Source organism: Sycon ciliatum, chromosome 3 (assembly GCF_964019385.1).
Source record: "Sycon ciliatum chromosome 3, ocSycCili1.1, whole genome shotgun sequence".
NCBI classification, from domain to species: Eukaryota; Metazoa; Porifera; class Calcarea; order Leucosolenida; family Sycettidae; genus Sycon; species Sycon ciliatum.
The window spans coordinates 37,034,799-37,053,283 of record NC_088645.1 but is presented as its reverse complement, the minus strand read 5'-3'; the positions used below and the strand labels follow the sequence as shown (position 1 = coordinate 37,053,283).

General features: G+C 49.6%; 1 protein-coding gene and 1 non-coding gene across 2 annotated transcripts; both read left to right on the top strand.

The window, feature by feature from the left end:
* The first annotated feature begins 10,447 nt into the window (after window positions 1–10,447).
* Window positions 10,448–17,502, top strand: LOC135812091 (uncharacterized). The gene is made up of 3 exons (XM_065325420.1): window positions 10,448–10,874; window positions 13,702–14,033; window positions 15,850–17,502. Exons 1-3 carry the CDS (start codon window positions 10,733–10,735, stop codon window positions 16,531–16,533), a joined length of 1,158 nt encoding a protein of 385 aa, XP_065181492.1. The 5' UTR covers window positions 10,448–10,732; the 3' UTR covers window positions 16,534–17,502.
* Trnap-agg (transfer RNA proline (anticodon AGG)) lies at window positions 15,015–15,086 on the top strand. Its single transcript has one exon. It is a non-coding gene; the product is annotated as a tRNA-Pro (tRNA).
* Window positions 17,503–18,485: the final 983 nt, after the last annotated feature.

Sequence of the window (18,485 nt, the reverse complement as noted above, 5' to 3'; positions counted from 1 at the left end):
TTGAACCCGCTGGTTTCATTCCTTCCAGAGTTTCTGTAACATAGTAACGAATGTTATGGCTGATTTCTACAGTACGCATTTGTTATAACCCTTCCTCTTCTCAATCTGTATGTTATATTCCCAGTAAGCCATGAACGGAGATGTAACCCCCTCGACTTAGGCCTCGGCCTTTGGGGAATCCATAAGTAAATAAAAAATACATAAATAAAAAACAAGAGGCTCCAGGAGTTCATTCCTAGAAAAACTTTTTTTTTACTATCTGGTGTTCACGAGGTATTTGTCGCGCTGGAAACGGAGCCTCTCTGTAAGTTTGCATTCCTGGTGATGTTTGTGCTTGGAGAGCACTATATAAGTGGTGCTCTTCAGGCACAATCTTCCTCAGCCTACTCAAGCTCAACTGATGAGCCGGGTGCCTTGAATTCCCCGAAACACTGTGTATTTTTTTTATTCGAAAGTCCACTATATTCCCGGATATGTGCAAGAAGTGGTGGCGGGGCCAGGCTGCTCTGCCGACTTCAAAGGTCTCGGCGTCTACGCAGACAAAGCGCGCCATAATGCAGTGAAACCACGAGGAGGGGAGGAAGAGGGGAAATGAATAATAGTGAGGAACGAGGACAATGTGTAGATGGTCGTGAGAGAAGCAGAGTGAAAGATAACGTCACATTGTGGTAAGGAGTGGGGGGGGGGGGAGGGAGGAGGAGGAAGGATGCTAGTGAGGCGCTGGTGTAAATCGTTTCATAGGGAGTGGGTGGCTGCTTGCTAGTTCAGTTGCAGCAGATACTTATTGCATTTTTCCTTGAAGGATTGGAGTTGTCTGGGTTGCGGCCGTGCTGGTAGAATGGTCGCTGGTAGGCTGTTCCACAAGGGAATAATGCAGTCTGGGTAGGAACCCTGGAGGCTGCTACGAATGCGCACGGGCAGCGTCGACTTGAGCTGGAGCCGGTGGCAGTGGGCAGTCTCCGTGGCTAACCTAGTGGATCGACCGCCCACTGGGCGGGGATTGGCTGGAGGTGGGAGGATGGGCTTCAGGGGGCTTGTTGTTGGAAGGTAGGGCAGCTTGAACGTGAACGAAAGCGCAGCAACCAGTCGGCGGTGCTTCAGGCTGGGGAGCCAGGCGCCTGGGCCAAATCACCTCCAGTGCCTTGTGCTGGATTTTGTCCAGCCTGGATGTACCTGACCCCATCCACACCAGGCAGCAGTATTCCATTGTTGGCCGCATGAAGCCTTTGTAGGCTGCTGTGCGGCCGCTAGAGTCCAACAGGGGTGCAACCTTTCTCAGGAAGTGTAGGCGTTGGGCAGCCTTTGAGGCCACGGCCCGGAGGTGTGCTGAGTTAGGGCGCGTTCAGACTACCGATAAAAAGTGACCGATTGGGAAAGTCGCCGAGGTGATTTGATCACGTGACGTTACTGGCACGTTACCGGTGGGAAAGTTTTACTGCCGCGGCTGCTGCGGCAGTAAACTTTTACCGGCAGTAAAAAAGTGCTCAAGCTGCATGCGCGCTGCGAAAAAAAGGGAAAATCCCTTGTCAGTGCCGCGGTGAGAGCTGAAAACTTCACGGTAACGTTAGTTTGTTATCGGTAGTGTGAATGTCCTTCACGGTTTATCGGCATTCACGGTTTGACGGGGTTCACGGTAGTCTGAACGCGCCCTAAGACAGTTGCGAGTCGAATGCTGCCCAATTTCCTTCTCTTCAGGAACAGTCACTCCATTGAAGAGCACTGGTGGGAACGCTGGGGGAGGCTTGCGGTGGTCGATGATGAGGGCCTGAGATTTGGATGGCTCGAAGGTGACCTTCCACTTGGAACCCCAGTGGGAGACGGCGTCCACTGCTTCCTGGCGGTGGCAGAGATGCACTGATACAGTGTCGTGTCATCTGCATAGGTAGGAAGCTCCGCACCAGCAGGCAAGGTGTCCTCGCAGTCATTTACGTACAGGAGGAATACCGTAGATCCAAGGATGCTACCTTGTGGTATCCCTGCATGGATATGTGCCGGGAGGACTCTTAGCCGCCCACAACAGCCTGCAGGCGCCGGTTGTGCAGGTAGCTTTCCAGCCGTCCGAGAAGCGGGCCGTCTAGACCGTACACGGAAGCCTTGTGCAGCAGGCCAGCATGGCTGACTTTATCAAAGGCGCCTGCTATATCTATCGCCAAAACATGGGCGGTTCCTCCAAGGCCGGCTGCTCTGGACCATTCACAGTGGAGCTTGATTAAGACGTCAGTTGTGCTCAGGCCCTTTCTGAACCCGAACTGTTGGCATTGTGGGACTCCAGGAAACTGGTTATCTGACGATTGACAATTGTTTCCATCACTTTGGATATATAGACAGCAGAGATACAGGTCTGTAGTGTGGAGGCAGGTTCTTGGATTTCTTCTTGTGAATGGGTGTAACTCTAGCTGTCTTCCAGGATGTCGGCATAACCATGCTGTAGAAGCTAAGTGAGAACAGTTTGGAGAGTGGCTTACTTAGGGAGTCAGCACCGAACCGTTGAGAGCTTTTCAGCCATGCGCTGAGCAACGTGGGGAAATCAGTCGCAGGTTGGTTGGCGGGGAAGTCGTCGGCGCCCAGGCTGCACTTTGAGGCGAAATGCTGCCCAAAACACTCAGCTTTTTCGGCATTTGATACGCATTCCAAACCAGGCTGCGGCGTAAGAGTTGGGATGGAGGTGTTTCTGCTGCTGCCACTTGCTTGCTTGATGGTAGACCACCACGAGCGGTCACTCAGGCTAGCTTTGGAGAGCTTAGTGGGCAGGGTAGCCAAGCGGGCCACCTTGGCATGCTGGAGGATGTCATTACAACGTAGAGTGGCTGCTGAGGCTGTCTGCCGCGCTGCTGTTGACTTCTGCCGTCTGGCAGTAGCCCAAGCTCTCTCTTTTGCTTTATGGCATCGGTGCACTCAGGGGTCCACCAAGCTGGATCCGTCCGGTCGGCCGCGATGGGATGAAACGTTACATGCCCTGGAGGATAACTTCGGTGATGTTGGCACACGACTCATCAGCGCTGCTGGTGAAGGCAGTTGACCAGTCATAGGCTAGGAGAAAGTGACAGAGGCGGTTCCAGTCTGCTTGGTTGTACCGCCAGACAGTGCGCGTGGTTTTTGGTTCACGGAACGCAGAGATAGGGAAGTCCATGGTGAGGACAGCGTGGTCAGAGGACCCCAGTGGGGCATGGCATTTCACCTGAACCGGTTCGCCGAAGTCAGACATCACAAGGTCCAGGGTGTTGTCCCCACGTGTGGGGATGTTGACATGTTGCTCCAGGCCATGAACATAGCAGAGTTCCTCGGCTGCTTCTCCTGCTGAGGTAGTCTTGGTGCTCCCTAGCCATGCTGCATTGTGGACATTGTCCCCTGCGAGGATAACATAATCACCGTGGCTGCGGGCCTCATCTAGGTGGGTATCAAGGTATTCGATCAGCTCGGTGTCTGTCCCGGCTGTGGAGCCTGATCGGTAGAGTGCACAGATAACAATCTTGGACCGGCTAGCTGTTGATACAGATATCCATATCACTTCGTGATGTTGCGTGCTGAACCGGTCCAGGTGCTGGAAGGCCATGTTTGATTGAGCAGGGAGTGGTGCTTTCTTGCAGGTTTGCCGAGTGGACGGTTCGATGGACTTCTCGTGTGCTCTGGATGGCAGTCGTGAGTCAGACAGGTGAGAATTCAAGTCGGCAGGAATAGCGCAAGCTCCCACGTAGGGAGCAACACACAATTCTTCCGCTTCAGTTTAAAATTGTACTCAGTTGTTTTCCGTTGCGTCCTAGGCCAGACCAGTGCCTTTCTTCGAGACCTCTTTATACTTCGTTCTTCAGCAGCTAACACTTTGCAATGTCGGACCCGCCTTCACTCCTCCAATGGTCTTGTTCTACCCAGAGTTTATTCACGCTACAGTCTGTTTTCTCTTGCTTATTTGGCTGCAGACAGATGGAATAGCGCTCCATCTGATATCCGCACTGCTGCATCGCCATCCCTATTTCGCTGCTGCTCGATGTTCCTTGACCAGATGTGGCATTTCCTTGTCTGAGGCGAACGGTGAAAACGCCAGTGGCAAGCCGGTGAGCTCGAGACCACCGGAACCGACTTGGTTAGTGAAATCGTGCAACAAAGCGAAGAAATTACGGGCAGATATATCTCGACTAACAATGATGTTGAAAAACCCTGCCGTCAAGCACCAATGGTTCTTTGCTCAGTACGGAATATCTAACACTTCCCCAGATTGGATACGCCCTGGAACAGAGGAAGCTGGAATTGTTTGCGCTAGCAGAGAGGACAAGACGTGATAAATACATTTGGGAGAGCAGGAGAGCTAACACACTATTCCGCACAAATGAGAAAGAATTCTACCGTAGACTGCGAAAGGAACCGAAGCAGCGTCATTCCGGAGAAATACCAAGTGAGGGTGCCGTATTCGAGTTCTGGTCTAGTATACTAGCCAAGCCGGTGCCGTTTGATGAGTCATCAGGATGATATTAAGAACAAAGGGTGGAATGTGAGACTACTAGTTACTCAGACTACCATTGCAGATGATGAACCGATATCTGTGACTCAACAGGCACTCCAGGACACGCTAGCTAAGGTCGGCAGGTGGAAAGCTAGTGGTGTAGACGCAATTCATGGTTACTGGTGGAAAACGTTATCTAACAGTAACCTAGTCTCGGTATCATTGTCTTTCTTTATTATTTTCGAGCTGGGAATGTGAACATAGTAAAAAAAAAATCAAAAAAAAATCTACACATTGCCCTGCGAATCGCCTTCCAGAAGACCCTTGTCGGTGATTGGCCAATTCCAGAAAAATGGTTTGTGACTGGTCGCACGATTCTGCTGCCCAAGACAGAGCCAACCACATCGAATCCAGCCCAATATCGCCCTATCACCTGTCTACCCACACAATACAAGGTCCTGACAGCCGTAGTTGCTAGTCTCATGTGGAAACACATTGACACCAATTCGATACTGCCAGATGAACAGAGAGGGTGTACCCCGGGAACACTAGGCTGTAAGGAGCAACTTCTTGTCCATAAGATGATAATGGAGCATGCTCGGCATAATAAGCGCAATATCTCTGTTGCGTATATCGACTTCAAGAAAGCCTATGACAGCGTTTCTCATGTATGGATTATTCGGATGCTGGAGATGTACAAATTTAGCCAAGCTCTTGTCAAGTTCTTGGAGGCAAGCATGCAGCTCTGGAATACACACGTGAGTTTATCATATCAAAATGCGTGGATTTCAACGGAATCTGTCAGGATTCGCCGTGGTATCTTCCAAGGAGACACGCTATCACCCCTCTTGTTTTGCTTAGCTATCAGCTGCATTTCAAAAGAGGTGCAGAAGACAGGCGGCAGATATCAAATGCAAATGGGAGAGGTCTCCAAGGTCGTTTCTCAACTCCAGTACACATGGATGACATTAAATTGTATGCCAAACATCGCAACCAGCTGAAGCCCATGATCAACGTCGCCCAGATCACAGCTTCGGCCATTGGCCTGGAGTTTGGTGTTTCGAAGTGCGCCACGCTTCATGTACACCGGGGTGTGCTTGAGTCAAGTGATGCGGAGCCTGTCGAAAGTTCTCGAAACACTGTTGGGCATGGCTTTACCCACCTTGGAAGAACATGACTGTACAAATACCTCAGCTTCATTGAATCGGCTGCACTGCCGCATGGCCGGTGAGATAACGGCTTCGCGAGGATTATGGAAAGCGATTAGATGCGATCTTCAAGTCTGGATTAACGGCTGGATATTTAGCAAAGGCAGTAAACACGTACGCGGTGCCACTGCTCACCTACAGCTTTGGCATCGTCAACTGGCGACCCGTAGAATTGGAGCAGCTGGATGTCTTGCTCAGGAAGAAGCTCACCAAGAAGGGATGGCATCACCCTCGGGCTGGCAGAGAGAGGGTGCATTTGATGGGCGCCGAAGGCGGCCGTGGATTCCAGAGTGTGGTAGATCTCAGTACATGAACGATCCATCATCCAGATCAATAAATACATCGAGGGCCACCAAGACCACATTGCCATTGCTCTCCTGAAACAGTACCATCATAACTGAAAAGCAAAATACTCTGTCTCCGGTGATGCTGCGACATTTTTGGCAAAGATTGGTATGGCGGAGTCAGCCACAAGGGAGCAAATACGCCAGGGATACCAGCGGCATAGGGAGGAGATAATCAGAAAGAAGCCTCTGCATGGCCAATTTTGGCTGATGCTGCAGGATGCTGAGCTCGATCGAGGGCTCTCCTTTGCGTGGTTGCGGTCTTCTGCCTTGCGTCCAGCGACAGAGAGTATTGTCATGGCCATACAGGACCAGGCTATCGCAACACAGAACTCACAAGAGATATTTAATCGAGGAACGGGTGTGTCAACGAAAACGAGCTGCAGGATGTGTGGAAAGGACAAGGAAACGGTGTTCCACCTTATTGGAGCGTGCACAGCTTGTGCGGGAAGTCACTATGTCAATCGCCACAACAGGCTAGCAAAATATCTCCACTGGACATTGTGCAGGAAGTATGGTGCATGGGACATTTCAAATAAGTACACAAGTCACCAACTCACTAACGTCGTGTACAGTGCTGAAACGGATGTGTCAGTCTACTGGGAAGTGCCAATTCCAACAGCAGCGCCCGTTGGACTGCGGCAAACAGACCCGACATTGTTATCAAGGGCAAAGATGAAGCGTTGCTTGTGGACGTAAGTGTCCCTCTGGGTAGGAACATCCGCCGAAAATCTGTGGAAAACTCGATACAGAAATATCAAGGCCTGAAGCGTGAGGTGGAACACTGAGATGTGGCAGGTTCGGGCCAAGATCGTGCCAGTGATTGTGGGGGTATTACTGAGATGGATTAACCCCCTCGACTGCTGGGAATGCAGCCCTTGCAGTTGTGGAACAAGCGCGGTACCTGGGCGTAGTGGTAGATGGGCAGCTCTCCTGGGAGCCTCACGTCAATCACACAATCCAGCAGGTGCGGAAGTCAGTAGGTGCGCTGTGGCGGAGCCGCCGAAGCCTCACCCTGGCATCAAAAATCCTGTTTTACAGGTCGATGATCCAGGGTAGGTTGTCGTACGCTTCCAACGCCTTTTATCCGTCACTTCAAATTGGCAACATGGAGCCCCTCACACGTCTAACGAAGTGCGCTATCTGCGGCTTCTTCGGTCTGCCACCGTGGTCGCGCACGAGCCCGATCTTTGAACAGCTCCGCCTCACCACCCTGGAGGACATGTTGTCATTAAACTCCTCATCTTTGTCCGTCGTTGTCTGTTCTCCCGAGCTAGCTCCCTCTTCACCAGCTTCTTCGTGAGAGTTACTGGTGACCGCACTCGGGGAGCAGCACATCACCTCGTTCGAGTACCATTTTGGCCCCGGCGGTCCTGCGGGTCGAGCGACCATGCAGTTCATCGGCGCAGTCCTGTGGAACCAGCTCCCGCCTGATCTCCGTTCCGAGCCCAGCCAGTGGCAGCCACCTTCAGTTCTGTGCCCTGCTCAAAGCGCATCATGGCTCCGTTTAATGCTTTTCGGCTATGGTGTTTCTGTGGTATAGCGGACTGAAGAATAGTAAACGTGTTTTGCAATATATGTACAGGGGCGTACACCGCTCGCCTCCAGGAGTGGTTCCCATGCCAACTGATCAACCAACATTCCACACAATTGCTAGTGCTCTTATACGCATCCGACATAGTTTCTGCATAAATTGATGGATAATGTCACTGCTACGCATATTTGATTTCAAAAGACTGAGCTTTGCCAAGGCATTTTTATGGATGTTTTGTTCAGCAGGACGATTTCATGCAGTCTTGAGTCGGGTTATATTCTCGAAAGGACTGCGGTAAAGCTGCCTAAGCTTCGAATCATCTGGAGCAAACATAACACAGGGCAAGCAGAAGCCACCATGGCACGCCGGTCAAAAGACTACCAAGGGAAACTCCTCCAACCAGGATAGTTGAAAGCGGCGCTGTTTATCCGGCTGGACACGCACAGGAAACGAAATCCTTCGCCTTCAGTGGCGCACAATGATTGTCCATGATGGCAATCTTTTCCATGTCCGGCAAATTTCGGGGGAATCAAGGATTCCACTGTGGAAGTACACTTTCAGAATATCCTTTCCAACACACTCCTATGTCACTGAAGTAAGTCTTGGATGATCCAGCAGCTTCCAACAACGGTCGCTCTACAGCTTCGCCGACGATTCCGTCCTCTGTGCTGCTCGTTGCAGACTCCACTTGCAGTCAGGTGCGTCCGCAATCTCATCTATCGCACTGGCTACACGCTGGCTACACGATTTGCCTCCTGCTCAAAATAGGTCTGAATAGAGCACTGGCCCTCTGGATGTCGACTCTTCATTTTTTTCCACAAAGCGAAAGCGTCGTCAAAAACGTAACCAACTTTGTCAAAACAAACTGCAAAGGAAATGACTCTGAGATCGAAGAATCGATGTAACTCGTATGTAGAGACTTTGTTGCACCTAGTCAGTTCAGTAGAGCTACGCTGTGTCACAAAAATGCCCCAGGCTCAGCAGCACTTTTACACCTGTCACCCTCCTCGGACCGCCAGGCGGACTGCAGGCACCTAGCCCTAGGCTAGGAATGCATGCGCTGCACACTGGGCCTGGGTCAAAACATTCTCCGTACCCACATCGAATTCTTTTTACTGGTTCCCGGGCATCCCGGGAACCGCCCTATGTACGCTCCTGATGTATGAAGCTATTTTGTATATACTTGGAGTACTATGTTCCCATTCCGTTTTTGCTTTGGTGTAGCCCTGAGGTTGATTTGCTTATTTATTTCTACCCTTCCTCTCTCCGTACTTCTGCCCCCCCCCCCTCTCTCATTCCTTCTGTCGTCCACATGTATCAAAGGAGGCGCCAAATCGCCTGTTTGTGGTGCGACGTTAAATAAACTTCTACAACAACAACAACAACTGCTGACTTTGTGAGGGAACTGGATGCCGGAGCCAGTGTATCGATCAGTTTGCAAAAGGAGGCCCTCCTTGGCACAGTTGACATCATCAGGTCAATAACTCGAACTTGATAACAGTTATACCCTCCAATAAGTAACACTTGTTGGTTTGCGAATGCCCATATTGCCATGGTTTGAACTCAGTCTTTTTTTATTAGTTGCCAAGCCCCTATTTGCAGAAAATAATTATCATAGTAATATTAACTTGTCACTTGCCGATAACACTTTTGAAGACAACAATAATACCATCAGCCCCCATTCACTGGTTTTGACGGTGCTCAGTTCCCTGCATGATGTTGAGAAGAATCATTACATGTACATGTACAGTGGATATCGGTTATAAAGTCATCGGATATAGTGATAAACCGGCTATATTGATACAAAATGAAAATATCAAAAGCAAAACCAGAAAAAGCCAGTCAAATTATCATTATAACCAATATATCGTATATAGCGATAAATCGGCTATAAGGATACAGAAGCACCATTCAAAACACCTCTTTGTGCAGAAAAATTATCGTCTATAGTGATAGCAACACATGAGTGTGAGGCATTGATGTCTCGACTTGGAGCCACATGTGTGTTGTCATAGGGTATTCTGGTCTGGTGCTTCCTGGATGATGCCTTTGGGCCAAGAAGTTCTTCACTCTAGACTGGAGAAGGTGCAGTAGCATCCATCACGTATCAGTACGCTACATTAGCGCGATCGAGTACCCACACGTGTATAATGTGTATGTATGACGCGCGCAGTTAAAAATCGCCTGTAGTGATATACCGGTTATAGTGATAAAATGTGAAAAATCAGAAGGGCACGTTATAACCAATATCTACTGTATATCGCTGCCTTCAGTGCTATTGTGTTGCTGAAGGGCTCGATCAAGTTTCAGGTCTGATCATCGGACGGTTACTTATTCAACGGATTTTGTTTTCTGATTTACATGATTGTACATGTAGCTTTCTTGCTATTTCTGTACCTGCTTGTGTTATCACGGTCTCTTTCTAGCAGATTAGTTGTAAAATTAATAGATTGTACATGCATCATTGTGGCCCATTTGCTGTTCACAGTGTTTCTCTCTTCAGTTTTCTTTCTTTTTTTTTCATTTTCTTCTGCCTTGTATTATTATTATTATTATTAAATTTTGAATAGGGCAGTCCCACATGGGTTGTCGACGTTTTTCTCGTATGGTCCATGTATGTAACTACTGGTACTTGTTTTTATTGTATCATTGTGTTACTTAATTCTGCCCGTACAAGAGGCCGGTTTACCAAGGTGTCGAGGTCGTGCATGCACTATAATATAATATAATAATACACACACACACATGATACTGCACTGATCTGAGGCTGAGTGAGATAAGAGCAACTCAACCAATTTTGCACATGTGTGTACGCAAAAAAAGAAAAATTGCGATTTACAAGTGTCTTTTGCCGAAATGATCCTGACGTCATGAGCACTTCAGAGATCTTTGCTTTTTACAAACTGAGACAACACACAAAAACACAGGGCTTCTTCATGGACGTCCGGACTGGTCACCCGATGGCCATTCAATCGACTCTCTCACTCCTGGACGTCCTAGATTGTAGATTTGTCCGCCGGCGACCTCTCTCAGCTCTCGCGAAATAGTGCATGCATACGAATAAGCACACAAAACACTGCTCTCTGCAGGCACCATTCTCCAAACTCTCCAACATTTGATCGATCGTGAATTTTGCAATGGTCATGAATTCTGATCTGCAAGACACACATAAAGTCATCTCTTTTGTTGAGAGCCGTCTGTTCTAGAAATGGAGGAACACGAGGCCTCCCCAGGCTCAGATGATGCTGCTGCTCCCGTGGCTGCTGCTGCCGCCGTTCCTGCAGCCACACCACGACGGCGAGTGCTGGCTCTGGAAGATCGTGTGCGAGTGCTGGAAATGAAACAAAGAGGTGCGTGCGATTCGTATTTCACTCCCTGCTTTTGTACGTGTGGTGATTTGCTTTGCTTCCACGTTGTAGTCTCATCCAACCCTGTGTTGGTTATTCGTAAAAAGAAGGTTTGTGCTGCGGAGGCATTTGAGCAGTGCTCTTCACGATGGGTCGTAAATCGTGGGTGACTGGTCGCACTAGAGAGGTGAATATTCGAAAAGCCTCCGAACACTCTTCAAACTGCGATCCACGCGTGCCAGGTATTGCCTACACGGGATGGGTCTTGTACACTTGACAACAGAGAGGCCTTGGAACACAGTATGAACATTGCAGGTACAATGAGAACCTTGTTTGGAAGGACACACTAACTAATGAGAAAATTCAGACATTCACTGATTCAGAATAACATCATCACTAGCTCTGTAGCCGTAAAGGCAGCACTGCCATAGCACCCCACTACCTAGACCCCTCTAGTTCTGTGATCGTGTTCTGAAAATGGGGCCGCGGGATGAGCGAATCCTGTCGGCCGGTCATGCAGGGCACCTGCATTGTATAGGCAGTCCCGATTTGCAGTAAATCCGTGCTCGTGTCGCCCTCGAGCGGCACTACAGACAGTAAGTTCCATGCGAACAGGGAACTGGCGTTGGCCCACACACCCACGCGTGATGCAAGTCCGCTTACACAGTCCGGGAATAATTTACTTTCAATTTGTGATTACTTGTCGCATTCGAAAATGTTGCGTTTCTTCAGCGTTTGAGAGCATTGTCTTTCTGCAGAGCTGATCAGCGAGCAAACTCAGACCACAAGTACACTGTAACACCTTAGTTGCAAACCTAGCTTGGTGCCAGGATGCAGAGCTCAGCACTTTCGAAGTTTCATGCATCTATTTCATCCCTAAGAGACACACCTGGCATGCACACTGTGCATCCAAGGGTACAGTGAAAATTCAACATGCATACGGTAAATCAACAAAATAATATTTGGCGCATGCTCATTTTATTTTCGACTATTTTCGGCCTGATCCGCGTGATATGAATTGGCTGCAGTGCTAGTGCCAGGAGCCTCCGTGTTCTAAAAAACTGATCATGTTTGGCCGAAAATTCGTTACAGTCGAAATTTAGTTTCGCAAGGTTCAGTGTGACAGTGTATACAGGCAGCAGCATGCAGTACAGGCCGAAAATTTGTTGCAGCCGAAATGTGTTTTAGCCCTGGGAGGCCGAAATTTGAAGGGGCCGGAAATTTGCAGACTTTAATACAGTAGCAGTTTTCTGCGACGCATTTTTTGAAATTGCTTCTCACCTCAGAAGAATTACGTAGCGAACTGCAATGCGATACCACCGGGTTAAATTATTCCTTGACAGACAGTGCACTCGTATCTCTCTTATCCGGGTAGCCCGGGACCGGGCACTGCCTAATACATGTAACTTGGAAATGTCCGTAACTCCGAACTCACGTACATTTTGATGGGGAAGGTGCGGAGATCTGGAATACTAGTACATGTATGAAGTCACTATTTTAACAAAATTTGGTAAAGACTAAAGAGTAGTAATATTTCCACTAAAACTCACCCATAGGGTGCCGCCCGGTAGACCGAGGTGGCCGTAACTTGGAGGTCTGGATAAGAGACGGATAAAGTGACAGACTTTGTCGAGTTTGTTGCACTCAACCTTACAGTTGCGGTTCTCCCAGTTTCCCTGGCGATAAATCAATGTGGGCCGCTCTGGTGAGACTGGGCACTGTGGCGGCAGATACCGTACGGTATTCTGTCCCCATGGCTACGGAGCATTTTTGAAATTTCTGGGTTTGATGCGTTTAGCAACAATTGCCAGTTTAGCTTCAGCCGCGCTGTCACATCGGCAAGGAACACCAGTGTTTACGTTGCATTGATACAGAGAAGGGGGCAAGCACAGGCCGAGTCCCGCAGGTCGGGGGGTCGTCAGTTTTGATGTTGCCGTCCCGGATGAAATGAGTATGGACTACAACAAATCGTGCAGCGTGCGCGCAATGTACGTGTCGTGTGATCTACAGACGGGACTAGCGCACCCACCCCGCTACCTTAACCCGCCTTGCAAAACAATCCCTTCCATGAAAAAAAGCATCTCTGTCTCCATTAGGGCTGAAACGATCATTCAATAACTCCTAACGATCAACCAATATCATTAACGATCGATATATTGGTTTTATCGATTCTTGTCGGCTCTACTCGTGTACCTCGCACACCAGTTTATGAAGAAATTCCATGATACCTTTGGTACATTAGAAATTTGTGGCACCGCACTGTTGACATCTGTGGAAATCTGGCTGGTTTATCAACATGAACTAAAGAATTTCATGTTGTTTCTACAGCAAAGAATCTTGTCATCACCCTCTGGCAACTGCTCTTATCTCCAACCTCTCACACAAATGAACGAAAAAGACAAAGTCTTCTCTCCCGATCTCTTTCAAAGCCACAAATAAATTTTACCGCGCTTGGAAGTACATGATTGTACTTGTATTCACAATTGGATGGAGTGCAGGGGCTAGAATACTGTCACTGATATGCATGCATAATAAATCGTTAGCACTCGTTTTAAACACTAACGATTATTGATTGCACTCTTAACGATCGATATGCGAGTTATCGGTATAATTGTTTCAGCCCTAGTCTCCATATTCACTGTAAAGAACCTCTAGAGCCCCAGATACGAGTAAGTCCCCTGGGGGTGGAAAATATAGGAGACGACAGCCCAGGCGAGGCGTAAAAGCAGAAACCGGCAGCAGCAGATTAACAGTGCTCTGTGAGCGTGCAATGACATAATTATTTCGAATGTTTTGCTTCCACGTTTTCTGCTCCCGTACCTTTCCGCAGGGGAATCGAGCCGAGCGATTGCCACGCAGATGGATGTGGGCAAGACGCAGATCAGCAACATTCTCCAGTCGAAAGAGCGCGTCCTGGAGCTGTGGAAAGGCGGCACGGACGCCTCGCGCAAGTACGCCAAGGGCCGCAGCTCCAAGTACGAGCAGCTCAATGACCAGGTGAGGGACTGGTACCTGGAAGCCAAGGAACGCGACCCCGTCGTCACCGGCCCCATGATCCAGGCCAAGGCCAGGGAGGTCGGCCAGGCGCTCGGGTTTCCTGAGTTCAGAGGTTCCAACGGCTGGCTCGACTCCTTCAAGAAGCGCTTCCCCGGGAAAGCACCGGTAAGTGGTATCATCGCAGAACACGTCGTATCTTGCAGACTGCATTTGTCTAGAAAGTGTAGCACAGTGCTGGCAACTGAAATCCGACCCCTTGGGCGGCGCTTTCACTTACTAGCGGCCTCTATTTCGGGTTTTTGCCATGTGAGCGCACCGCTCAGGGGGTCGGATTTCAGTTGCCAGCACTGTAAATGGCATGCGGAATGAAATACAGTCGCGTCGCTCACGTTTGCGCCTTGCCGCCTTTGGCAGCCCAGTGTTCGCAGGTCTATAACTGTAGGGCTGCGCAACGCCCGGCGCGTGCCTGAGTGACGGGACTGGACTCCGTTGAGCAGTGCATGATTGTACTGTACATGGCATGTGGACAGTGGCACTAGCATGGCCAGTGTCATGTGACTCATTCATGCAGGGATTCACTGTTCTTGGAACCAACATGGCCGTCCTGTGTGGTCATGTGATCGATCTGCAGCAGCTCTGTTGTTACATTTTGTAAGGGGTCGTCGCAAAAGTTTTTTTGTCGTCCCTGAAACGAACATGATTCGTTTGGGGGGGGGGGGGGGGGGGGGGGGATTACGAACCAAAATCGCAAGTCGACCAACATTGTACATATGACATGTACATGCATGCGATTTTCGTCGTCCAGCATAGCAAGCTGCGTTCATTTCAGAGGGAGGGGTCCAGGTGCGAAACGAACGATTTTCGTTTCGGGGACGACAGAAAACTTTTGCGACAACCCTACCTGGCCCTACCCTTTTGTAAGTAATTATTGTCCGGGGCAATTATTTATGCCAACTGCATGTACATGTCTTGTGTGCGCAAGCTCCACTGCAGCCACTTCATTAAATGGAAAACCTTACACACACACCATCTTCAATCCAAGTGGTCTCTTCGCTGCAAATTACAATAATTCTCAATCAAATTTTCGGCCAGGAGCCATCATCAGGCAAGTACATGTGCCGTACTTTTGCCCTGAGAAGATCGTCTGGTCTGTTGGTCTAGGGGTATGATTCTCGCTTAGGGTGCGAGAGGTCCCGGGTTCAAATCCCGGACAGACCCAATTTTTTCTCTCATTTTCTTTTTCTCAGCTTTTTCCCCAAGTCTCACCCGACCCATGATTTCATCAAGACAAGCCGGTCTCGAGGCGGGCACCGTTGTTTTTGATTCAAGAGTCCCCGCAACTCCCCGGGTCCCCTCAGATCTGTATGGCATTATGACGCAAAGATCCGATTACGCTCGACCAAGGCCCTATGCAGAGCTGGATCAGGCGTTGCACACTCTGGGGGGGGGGGGGGGGGGGGGATGTACTCTTGATAGTAAGAGGTTTAACAAGAGGAATTTTGTGTTCAAGTTAGTGAACACGTTTCGGTTCGCGAGCCGAAATGCAAACTTTCGCACTTTTCGTTCGGAAAAGCAGTCGGAACACTTACCCTGGATTCGTGTTGGGCAGGCATAAAAGTACATACTTGTATTGTTGTCAAGCAAGGCTCGCGTATGTCCACACACATGTACGACCTGTCAACGTCATGCAAGCGCAAACTCTGTTCGTTTAAAATCCGTACTACAACGCGAATTTCGTCACTGAGTTCGTCTGTCATTGGAGTGCGAACTCGAACACGAAATCCTCTTGCTATTAGAGATCCTCATGTCTGCGAAGAGATCTGATCATTTGGGTTGGGTTTGGATGGAGACGTCATCCCGCAGTGCACCATTATGCTGATGTGAATTGGGATTTTTTGTTTGTGTGTATGTGTCTGTGCGTGCCTGCGCATGTGGTCTCTGCTATATTCTGTGACGTGCAACTGCGCGTGACGACGACCAGGTTGAAAGGGACATCATTGGACCGATCCTGGTGGGCGAGGGCTCCGACTCATCCGAGGTCGAGGTCAACATCGTGGTCAACGAGCACAACGACATCGTCAGCTGTACCGTTCCAATGACCTGCGCAGCGCCCGCCATACACGGTCAGGCATCGAACACAATGGCATTGAGTTCAGTCCTGGCACAGAGCGTTGTCGTAGCGCCGAGCGTCGCCATAGCAACGACTGCCCTGACAGCGGGCGCGTCGACGACGATGAGCTCCTCGGCGCGTGCGTCGACGCCGAACACGTCGACACCGCCGCGGAGATCGACGGCGCAGCAGGGCACGTCCAGAACGCGGCCCAGCAGCCATGCGTCCGCAGTCAGCAACGGTGGCAGTCGTCACACACTCGCCACCACCGCCACCAGCAGTAGCCATAGCAACAGCAGCAGCGGTGTGTCGCCTTACAACGCTGCTCGAACCGCGGCGCTACTGCAGGCCGAAGCGCAAGTGGCGGCGGTATCTCGAGTGCTGGGCGTTGACCCGCCGGATGGAGTTTTCTGCAGCACCGCGTTGCTATGCGCACAGCAGCTTCGTATGTATGCTGCACAGAACCTGCTGCCGCGTCTGGAAGAGCTTGCTGACGAAGCTTATTCGCTTTTAGAGCACCACCAGATGCACCCGGCGCCGTTGTCCGACGACTAGTAGGTTAGTTTTTGTTATTGTTGGCCGTGGTGTGTGTGTGCGTGTGTGTACGTGTGTGTGTTGTGTGTGTGTGTGTGTGTGTGTGTGTGTGTGTGTGTGTGTGTATGTGCGTGCCTGTTCATGTCTGTTTGTAGGTTTGCACGCACATGTTTGTGTATGTGTGTGTGCGCGCGCGCGTGTGTGTACGTGTATTGGCATCATTATGGCTGGTCCCAAGTGTCGTGCTGCATGACCTGGCACCACTGCAACAATCACCGTAGCACCCATTCTCAACGTTTAAATTTAAACTCAGTCTCCAGTGGTACCATGCACCACCAGGCTTGTTTTCTACTGTTTTCTCACGTGCGTGCAGCTCTAGATAATAATAAGTATAGGTATTGATCTCCTGACTACCCCGTGATCATTCTGTACCCGCCACCCGCTCATTCACGACACTGTACTGCTACCTGTACTATACCCATAAGACAGCCTAGGACACAACACACCGCTCCGTGCATTGGGCAACGGACGACACAACACATCGCTCCGTGCATTGAGCAACGGACGACACAACACGCCGCTCCGTGCATTGAGCAACGGACGACACAACACGCCGCTCCGTGCATTGGGCAACGGACGACACAACACGCCGCTCCGTGCATTGGGCAACGGACGTGCAATTAGAATAACCAACTTGATTATTTTAGGTACCGCGGACTTAGCCCCGCTGTAGTTCACCAGCTTCTATATTCCACTGCATTGTACTTTTTCTTAAAGTCCTTACTTCGTTCATGCTCTTTCACTGCTGTGTTTGCATGTATCGTACTGGTGAAGTATTTTTGTTTACCGCTTGACATATTCATAAGAAAAAGTTGTGCCTTTTTTCCGGTGGCATATTCTTTCCCGCCCCTTGTTTTCTGCTTCGGTGGTCTCTGTCTCGTGTATCGTGTGTGGTCCGCGACAACATGCAAATACGCTGTACGCTGTTGAGTTTGTGAGTTGTTATCCTTGTGTGGAGTCTACCCGGCTCTGCAGTCTCAGTCCGTGGGTTGGCTGCAATGGGTGTGGGCTTACCGTCGACAGCCATTGCTGCGTAGGCTGCTGCTGCTGCTGTTTGCTGCTGCCGGCCACGTGGGGTGGAGAGGAAGAGCTGACGGGCGTTCCAACTCTCAACTTCAGTCCGGTCCAATCCTAGCTAATGACTTTGCAGTGAGACCTGTCTAGGGCGACCGCTCAAGGGGCATTCCAAATGCGACAGGAGATCTCCTTATCCAGTGTCATTTGGCTGGGGGAAAAAACCCACCCCTTGGTCCTACTTGTAGTGATCCTCTGAGACAGGTGGTCACCTTATCGATTGGTCGCCTTGACAGTTTTTAGTAGTAACTTTTTACTGTACTGAAGTACATTATTTTTGTACAGTCAAATCCAGGGAGTCGTAAAATACCGGTATTTTAAGACTCATAATCTACGTGGAGATAAAAGTTTAATAATACATGTAGCTGTGAAAAGTATGAATGCCGCAGACATCACCACGCAACATGACAATTTTCAAGGTTTTTTTAGATTGTGTGTTTCCAGAATCGATTTTCAAGCTCCGATCATCAGTGGAAATACGGAACTAAAGTGATCAAGGGAAAAACAAAGGTTAAAAATCCAAAGAAGTGTGACACATGACGCGTAAGTATTACAAAAAAAGTGAGGGCTAAGAGGAGTAAGTGTGACAAATGGGCATTGCCTGTGTTCCTGTTTGAACCCCTTACAAAGTTGACCCTTTGTAGCGAACCGTTTTCGTCTCTATCGAACCATATCTATAGTAGCACCGCATGTCCGCTGCGCATGTACGCCATGATGCGAATGCACTGATATAGCCGTGGGCCAAATGCCAGACACGACGTGTTGCCTTCTACATGTATATAGTGTGAGTGCATTTCTGTTATAACGAACTTTGCCTATAAAGAAGTACTGGTTCTCCT